Source organism: Mus pahari, chromosome 11 (assembly GCF_900095145.1).
Source record: "Mus pahari chromosome 11, PAHARI_EIJ_v1.1, whole genome shotgun sequence".
NCBI classification, from domain to species: Eukaryota; Metazoa; Chordata; class Mammalia; order Rodentia; family Muridae; genus Mus; species Mus pahari.
The window spans coordinates 20,337,323-20,347,265 of record NC_034600.1 but is presented as its reverse complement, the minus strand read 5'-3'; the positions used below and the strand labels follow the sequence as shown (position 1 = coordinate 20,347,265).

General features: G+C 33.7%; 1 protein-coding gene across 2 annotated transcripts in view; it reads right to left on the bottom strand.

The window, feature by feature from the left end:
• Positions 1-828: 828 nt before the first annotated feature.
• The window catches only part of Edil3 (EGF like repeats and discoidin domains 3), a 474,094-nt gene continuing 464,979 nt past the window's right edge, over positions 829-9,943 (bottom strand). For both annotated transcript variants that reach the window (XM_021208208.2, XM_029544049.1), the window contains one exon: positions 829-3,716. In XM_021208208.2, coding sequence (XP_021063867.1) covers positions 3,567-3,716 — 150 coding nt within the window. In that variant the 3' untranslated portion in view covers positions 829-3,566. The remainder of the gene's footprint in view (positions 3,717-9,943) is intronic.

Genomic DNA, 9,943 nt, shown 5'->3' with positions numbered 1-9,943 from the left:
ACATTTACCCTATATAGTTGTTTTCATAATTCACTAGCAAGCATATTGAGACTGTTCCCATAATTGTTTTTACGTAATAAAATACATTTATGTACGCTTGTGTGTGCAGAAATAAGGTAAAAAAACTGGAACCCTACTGGGGCATTCATATTAAAATTTACTTTGATAGGAACATGTAGGTGTACAAAACCATGAAATTTGATATACCAGAGATCTGGTTGAAGAAAACAACTTTTAATATCTTTAGTTTTACTCTAATTTTTTAATCCTAAGAAAATATTGAAGTGTCAGAATTACACATCCCCTTTTTACTCGTGGTTTCTTCAGAACCAGAAAAGACTGTCCTTAAAGAAGTCACATGTTCAGACTTTCATTAAGCAATATCTGGAGTTAGAGGCAAATATGTATTATTCATGTCACATTGGAGCTTATTACTAACCAGCATCCTTCAATACACTCCTGAGCATGATAAATTTGAAAGAACAATAGAAGCAATAGAAATATTGTATGAATAACAATAGATTTATCAGTCTTATAGTATACTACTCTAAATATATATTAGGGGAAAACAATTGGATTATTATTATTTTGCAAAATTTCTGCAAATAAAAAAGTATGAATAAATTTATACATTTTTATAATCTTGGCAAAACCACTTTTGCAGTCTTATATTTGAAAATAATTATACAATTATAATCTCTTTTTGCTTGTCTATTTAGTTAATCTATATAAATACAAATTAAGCTAAGCATGTGTTGAAGGTTAAGGGCATCCACAGACAATTTGTACATTCTTACACACATGTTTAAAACACAACTTCAAAAGTAACACAGCTTTTCAAAAGTTTATTTTAAGTTTGAAGACTAGACAGGATCATACTGAGTTTACAACATCCTACATGATTTAAGTATATCTACAAAGAAAAAACAACATTGGAATATTACACAGCTTGAAAGTTTGCAAAAGTTATGTGTATCTTAGTTATTTCTGTCCTTACAGACACACCAGACTACAGCATTCAATGTTATATTTTATAATTTGATGTCTAGCAAAGATATAGTCATTAATGCCTGGTCTTCAAAATCCAAACTTATCTTTATGAAGACATTCACAGAGAGAAAGTCAACACTAAAGTTGGAATTAGTGTCTGTGACAAATGATTAGAATAACATATACATGAAATGGATATTTTTAAAGTTAATTAATTCATCATTTCCTATATTATAAAATTATCTCATGATAATTATGTAGTATAGTGAAGAGTAGGGAATTCCATGTTATGTGTTTGTAAAATTTTATTTGCAAATAAAACTAAATGAAAAATTTATGTTTCGACTTGAAGCCACTGATACAACTGTTATACAGGCTACTTCCTAATACATGTCATTAATTTTTGTGCAAGCACCTTTATGGACAAATGCATATCCATTGTGCATGCTATGCTGTAGGTAGCACATGGAGCTGAGAGGAAGAGTGCAAGCAAGAGAAAGCCTCTCACCAGCTTTCTAAATAGTAGCAGATACCATTAATAATAACTCCTTTGGGGAAGACATTTTAAACACGTATCAGCAGTGCCACATGAAGTCAATAATAGTTTTGAAAGGTATTTCAGCACAACATATGATTCATAATTTCTGGCATTTTATATTAAGGGTAACAAATCTGCAAGGAAAAACACCTACAAATTCAGTAGTATGGTTATCACTGATAGAAACAAGGACCATGGCCAGATAGAAAATGTACTTTTAGGACATAAGTGATTCTATGCATAGCTATTTTAATTGAAAATACTATTTTAAATATTCTATACTGATACTTTAAAACATTTTTCTAGTACAATAATATTGAGGACAGAGCAGTTTTCTTTTGGGAAAATGTTAAAAATTATTCAGCATTTTATATGTTGAAAATCAACAGATTTTAAACAAATCTGTTGCAGTAAGCAGGTGGGCAAGGGGAAACATTTGGCCTGACAGTTGCCATAGAACAATGAATTTACTGTCATTTAAAATGGCAATGTGATTGACTTTCTCTTTCAGTTCTTCACTGTGATTGAAGACTGCTTCATATTTACATCATGGGGAGATGCTGTGCACACATGAACAGACAGGACATAACAGTGGTGGCTTTCCTTATACAGCACACATATTAAAGACAAAAATAAAATGAAATACAGCAGTGTTGTGCAGTTCTTTAGCATTTCATTCACATCCACCCTTTCCTTTCCTGGATCTTCAATCTAAAACTCCAATGATTCTGTGTCAAAGCCTTATAAAATGAATATGTGTTAAGCTTATAAATTAGGTATGGAGGACATTTATGGAGGCAGTGTGAGCTTTAATTTGAGATGTATGTCAATGGTGCCTCCATTATCAATAACAAACTGTAATGATAATTGCTTAGTTTTTCTAAGACTTTTGAAGCAAAAAAAATAAATAAATAAAAATCAATTTTCATCCTGAAGATGTTTTATGACTTTGTCATTAGTAAATACATTGCTTCTCACAAATAATTATGCAATGTGCTTTCTTCAGAGACTACCACTGGTTTTAAACAGCATTGAAATTTCCATTTCACAGGAAATGTGGAAATTTGCAAAGAAATGTTGAGTACACTTAGCCCAGCTGTGCAGCAGTAGGCTCACATATATTTGCTAGTATATTAAATACACAGATAATGATTCTTTTATTTCAAAGAAATGAAGATTTAAATTCAAGGGGCATAGTGTTTTTCTGTTCTTTTTCACTAAACTGTAACAAGGGATTCTCAGAAAGCCTTTGGAAATGAAATGCATATAGCTTTCTTCAAAAATGAAAACTCAGGTTCAATGTATATTTAATGTAGAACCATTTACTGATATCCAATCATGTTCAATGTATATTAATACATGTTCTGTGTTTATAAGTAAACACAGGAATTTAAAGTAAATAATGGGAGAAAATGCAATGACAAAGAATATTGGCCTATTTATGTAGCATATAAATAATACAAAATTAAACATAAAGAACTTAGTATTTTAATGTAAGTGAAGAAAATAAAACTAGAATTGTCATATTAATGGTCCTGCATATCAAATATTCTTCCTCAAATCTCTGTAATACATACTAACAGTGTTAGGCACAGGGAAACAATCAAGATGATCAAATCCATAACAAAAAACCTTATTGCTAACATTGTAACATTTTATAAGAGTTAATTGAATAGTGACCAAAATTCTCCCTTAACATTTCTATCTGATGACTTTGAGATTTTTTTTAAAGTTTTGCTGTAAAAAGGAGACTTGCTTCGCCTAGTATACTTCAACCAATCTATAGAATTCAGAGAACAAGAAGAGTAACTCACAGACAGTGTGATATTACATAAGAGAGTTGAGCAAAGGAAAACAAATTAAATTATTAAAATGGCAAGCTTAGCACTCCTAAACAGATAGTCAGTAGCCTACCATAATTTGAACACTTTGAAAAAAACAAATGCAGTTTCCATCAGCTTCACACAGTTCATTTCTTGGAGATACTTATAGGAAAATAAAGAAAAGCATTGTGAGATGTCTGTCCCCGTCCTGTCCTTCATTCCTCCTCTGTGCAGCCCAGCAGCTCTGACCGCAGAGTGATCCTTCCATACCAGGACCATGGAAGGATTCTTATGTGTCGTGCATAGATGGGAGGGTCGATGACATTTTTCCTGTGAGTGTCATTGTCAAAATTGCCTTGAAAAACCTAAAAAATAAGAATAAAGAATATGATCATATACCTCTTTCCCTCTATAGATGTGTTCATTTTCTTATTTGTAGTACACATTATAAATTTAAAATTGGTAACTGCTCCTTTTATTTTTAAGAGTAATATTTTACATATTATTTATTGCATAGGATGGTTAAGAATGAATGTATACAAATGCATGGATATTTGAAGATCCACACATGCATGTTTGTATTGTGTGTACATGGCGTCTGAAGTCAACTTCACACTTTATAGATGTTTCTGTTTTTTTGAGATACTGACACTTGGAATTCACTAGGCTAGAATAATTAGTCAGAGATTACCGAGGGAATTCAACTGTCTCCATCTTTGACATACTGGGATTACAAGCATATGTTACAATGACCATGACTGCATTTTCTTGGGGTACTGGAGATCAAACCCATGTCCTCATACTTGTAATGGGAACATTTTGCCAACTGAGCCATATCTCCACATTATTTTATATAAAACATATTGTCGGTATTTAGAACAATTACCTTAATTTGAGTTTTCATTATTTAATTTTAAGAACTAAATTATTCAGGAACTGATTTATTATGTAGGAACATATGGGTCTGTCATGTTTGACTTGATTATAATACCAATGAGACAACTGAGAATAAAATTAAGAAAAGAAGCAAGAAAGAAAAGAAGGAAAGAAGAAAAGGGCAGATGAAAGGAGGAAGTGAGGAAAGAAAGGAAGGAGTGAGAAAAGAAGAGGAGAGAGGAACAAAGAAAAAATTCAGAACATAATAGAATACTTAGCCCACATCTTTATTTATCCTGTTATTAGTTTATAAATGTTTAAATATGGTTTTCTAGATTAAGTAGGTTTAGTTTTCGATGGTAACCAAGGAACCTCGAGAAAGTGTGTATGTGTGTGTGTGTGTGTGTGTGTGTGTGTGTGTGTATACACATATTTTTCTAATGTATTAGGCAAAATTGTGGTGATTGATAGAAGCAGCAGAGGATAGAGAGATAGATCAGCAGTTAAGTGATCTAGTGGCCTTCTAGGTGCTCTAGGTGTCCCAGCATCTACACAGTAGCTAATAACTATCTATAACTCTGAGTCCTGAGATCTAATGCCCTCTTTTTCTGGGCTCTACAAGAACTAGATACATATGGGGTGCCCAGACATATATGCATGTAAAATAAATACTCCATGCACAAAAAATACTGCTACTGCTGCTGCTGCTGCTGCTGTTACTACTACTACTACTACTACTACTACTACTACTACTACTACTACTATTACTACTACTACTACTACTAAATGTTGATACCCATATAATTTGAGTCCCAGAACTCTAGCTAGGGTCAAAGAGAATAAATTTAAGATAGAAACACATACATTGAAGCTGGGACCAAGTATGGTTCTCTGCCAGGTATCACTTCTACAACTTTAACTATCTTAGCATGGCTTTAATGTAGAGCATAAGAGGATGATTTAGCTAATCTCGGTATGAGGATTCTGTAGGTTAGCAATCTAGGTATCCCAGACAAGAAAACTGCAGTTGCTGGTCTTTGTATGCACTGATCAATCTTCCATAACTAGGCATCCTCCCATACTCCTACTTCCAATGATAGATTTTCTGCCTCTCTGGATCCTGGTTCATACAGGTATTATTTAGCCAATTGTGTCATGGGTACTAGGTCTTGAGAGATCTTCACATGGCCATAACCATATCAGGATACACATTCACTCAAAACTTCACTCACTCAGGGCTTAGTCTGCTCCCTATGCAATAATAAATTAAAGCAAACAATAAACAAACAAACTGAATATTTCGTTATCTTTTTGGTGGATCTACTAGAAGATCATTTGCCATTCGTGGCAAACAGAAGGTGATTTCTCCATCAGGTGTGACCATACATTTTTAGTTTGACAGAAAATATATCCACAATGGTTATTTTTGAGTAAATATTTGCTAAATAAAAGAATATAGAGCAATGCTAAATCTAGAACTTACCACATTTGCACATCCAATATGCATTTACCTAATAGATTAAAAAAGTTATTATTTTCAGTATGGATTTGGTCTGTACTAACCAGGGAGAGACTCTTTATCGATTGAGATGTGCTATTAAGTAAAAATTTGCTATTAGCAGAACATCATTTGTTGAGAATTTAGTATGTAAACAAAAATTTTGTGGTAAGTTGTTATGTCAAACAACAGAAGACATGAGTATATATGTTTGTTTTCTGACATTCCCTAACATATTAAGTTGGATTCTATTGACATAAAATTTTAAATTAAATATCAAGTCTAACATCAAATTTTATCAAAAAATGGGATATAGAACTAAACCAAGGACTCACAACAGAGGAATCTTGAATGGCTGAAAAACACCTAAAGAAATGTTTAAAATTCTTCGTGATTAGAGAAATGCAAATCAAAACCACCCTGAGATTCCAACTTACACCAACTGGAATGGCTAAGATCAAGACCTCGGGTGACAACACATGTTGGCCAGGATGTAGAGAAAGAGGAACACTCCTCCATTCCTAGAGGGATTGCGAACTGGAAAAACCACTCTGGAAATCAATCTGGAGGTTCCTAAGATTGGAAATAGATCTACCTAAAGACTCAGCAAGACTACTCTTGGGAATATAACCAAAAAATGCCCCACAGGGGCACCTATTCCACTATGTTCATAGTAGCCTTTTTTTGTGATAGCCAGAAGTTAGAAAAAACCCAGATGTCTCACCACAGAAGAATGGATACTGAAAATGTGGGATCTAGCTCAAGGAGAGGTCATCAGGCCTGGCACTATTAGTGAGGCTATGGAGAGCTCACAAAAATGAACCTAGAATGACAGTACTCTGGAAGATCCAACAAGCAGCTGACAGAGTCAGATGCAGATATTTGCACCCAACTAATGTACAGAAGTTGCTGACCCTTGTGGCTGAAATAGGGAAAAGCTGAAAGAAGATGAGGAGGAGGGTGACCCTGTAGGAAGACCAGCAGTCTAGATTAATCTGGACCCCTGAGATCTCTCAAACACTGAACCACCAAAAAAGGTAGCATATAGCAGATGATACGAGGCAGCAACATATATACAGCAGAGGACTGCTGGGTCTGGGTTCAATCAGTGATGATGCACCTAACTGTCAAGAGACTGGAGGCCCCAGGGAGTTTAGAGGTCAGGTGGGGTGGAGTGTGGAGTTTGGAGACATCATCGTGGAGATATGGGGTTGGAGAGGAGGTATAAGATGTGGAACAGTTGGAAGGTGGTAGGGGTGAGGGTGATTTTGGGATGAAACAAAAAAGAACGTAATAAAATGACTATATTTGAAGTAACTGAGTTTAAATTCATTAACATGCATTGCAAAACCTGTAATTGTTTAAATTTATAATGACAAAAATAGTTTATAATATGTTAGAAAATATGTTATATATTACATCTAAATTAAAGTTTTATAATATATTATAAAATAGTTTATAATATTTTAAAGTAAAATAAAATGGAAAGGAAATACAGAAAAAGACATTTTCCTTTTTAAGTCTCTACTTCTTGGTACAGGCTTCTTCTATAAGGAGTTGTCAAGCTCCCAAATTTTAAATTATTATATTTAGTTCTTTATAAGATGGAATACATTAGTTGTGAAACTGATTGTAGCTATGTAATTTCTGATGTAACATATAAAAAAATCATAGATACTTGGAGATTCATTTAAAAAGTAATTGAAGCTTGAGAATACATGATAATTTATAATATTCATGTCTACAGAAAATTGTACAGATTTATATTTCACATATTAAACTTTAGTCAGACAGAACTGGAAATAAAGTTTATTTTGGAGGGTTCACAGTAATGATGGCACAGAGCATAAAACATGCAAAGCATGAATTTGCTTGTTTTTAGGAAACATCTTGTTCTTATGCAAACACATAACACGTGTCCAGTACCCGGTCTCTAGCACAGTAGACCTTGCTAAGAGTGCAATTTCAATGTTTTACCTAGGAAAGCAAAGCAAACACAACATTTCTGGCTGACTTTAAAAAAAAAAATATAAGATTTCCAGAAATATGTGTTTCAGAAATCAACTTAAATCAGGATCTGTTAAGATTGGTCGAAAATACTGATTGTCCATGAAGAAGGGAAAGCTTCTTAGATGAGACAGATGCAGTGTCATTTGTCAAATTTTGGAAAAAAGGTATGCACAAGTTTGAGTTTAGATAGGAGGCTAATTGGCTTATGACGAGTTTGTGATTGTCTTCAAACATGATAATGCTTAGGAGATCTTGCAAGCATTTCCTATTATATCAGGCCTCAAGTAAGTTACTCAAGGTGCTTTGAACATGCTTCCATAATGGCAAATTAAGAACAGCAAGAGAGTGGGGAAGACAACGCTAAGCACAGCTGAGTTTCAGGATTGTGGTTTTTTTTTTTATTGTAAACTCTTCTGAGTTGCTATTAAAATTCAAATCAGATTTTAGTAAACATTCAATCCTCAGCACAGACATAATATCATACAAAATGTGACAATAAAATGCTCCTTCCAGCAACAGTTTTCTGTTAAGATGAGACTGACATTAGTTTCTACAGGCCAACATCTATTAGACCACTGCATGTATCAATCATAAGAATTCATCGAGCACTGTGGAGGAAAGTCAGAATACTCTTCATGATACCGTCAGAAAGGCTGGGTCTACCTCAGCTTATTTCTGTTGCTGTGTTTTAAGATGGGTGTTTTTTATATGACCCTGGCTACTCTTCTGAAAAGCAGTTCAGCCTAGAAACCCCAAGTTCTGTGTAGTACCAGTATGTCTAAAATTATACCTCAGCTTTGGTGAGTCCTAAACTGAAGCTCTAAATATGGAGGAATAGATCATAGTGTTTGTATATGTGTCTGTAAATATGTATGTATGTGTATATGTATATATATGAATACATGCATATATGATGTATACATAGTATACATATACACATTATTCATATGTACATACACATCATATATATATGATATATATCATATATAATGTATGTATATACTTACATAGATATTAAATGTGTGTATTTCTATCTAAACTTAATATACCAAAAGTTTTAAACATATTTTCTATTATTCTAGTGTTTGGGGAAATTTTCCATGTCCTCCCAATTCTGAACAGTTGTAAGTACCTAACATTCCCTTCCCCAGTCTCTTCAAGAATTACTCAGTTCACAGTGGCTACCCTTTTGTCTCTGGCCTTCCAGTCCTTGTAGACTGCATTGCTTCTTTTAAGAAAGGAGGAGATAAAGACCAACTCTAGAATGGGCGAGTAAAGTGAACACTTTTCTTCATAATACATCTTGTTCATTGTGTTAGCATAAGTCTTGTCCATTGTGTCAGTACAAGCACACCATTAGTTTTATTGACTATCTGTACACTTAGCTGATGTGCTTAAGAGATAGAGAACAAGATAAATAAAAAGAAACTGCCAGGGAAGGGGCACCCAGGAAATCTTAACATTATAGCTGACTAAACAAGACTTGAACAATGACAACATCAATTGGGCCAACCTACAGAATAGAAAGCTTATAGGGACCAACACTGAACAAAGTGTTGGAGGTACTGAACAAATGCAGAGGGAGGATTAGTCTTCCCAAGATATCAGTCCTCAGTTTATTATCAAATATCAACTGATCATTCCCAAAACATATACAAGAAACATTAAATAGACTCATACAGTTGTGTTTATGTATTTTTTGTATGTCTGTATGCATGTAAAATCATAATAAAGACGATTTTATGAGGAAGTGGGAGTACATGGGAGAGAAAAGTAATGTAGCTAAATTTTAATTAATAATAAAAATAAGCCTACTTTAGAGTACTATTTATGAAAAAAATCTACTTGGTTAGATTGTAGATTTTCCTGTATGATTGGGAATAGGAGAAGACAGAACTTAAGGAAAAAAAGAGAATTCTACATTTATGGTTCACCTGTCCTTTCATGCAGTGGACTTATATTACAGAAGTCAGATATGAGCTATCTTTTCTAGGTCTTATTCTCAGGAACCTTGTTTTAATCTAGTAATAGCCATTAAGCAATTAAGTCTCAGTTGAAGAACTGCATATCTGCTAGTGTCAATTGCTCTTTGTATTTCTTATTTGTTATTACATACTGGTAAGTGTGGGCCTGTCTATGTGTGTAGGTGACTGTCTGTCTTTCTGTGTGTCTCTGTATCTCTGTGTCTCTGTCTCTGTCTGTCTGTCT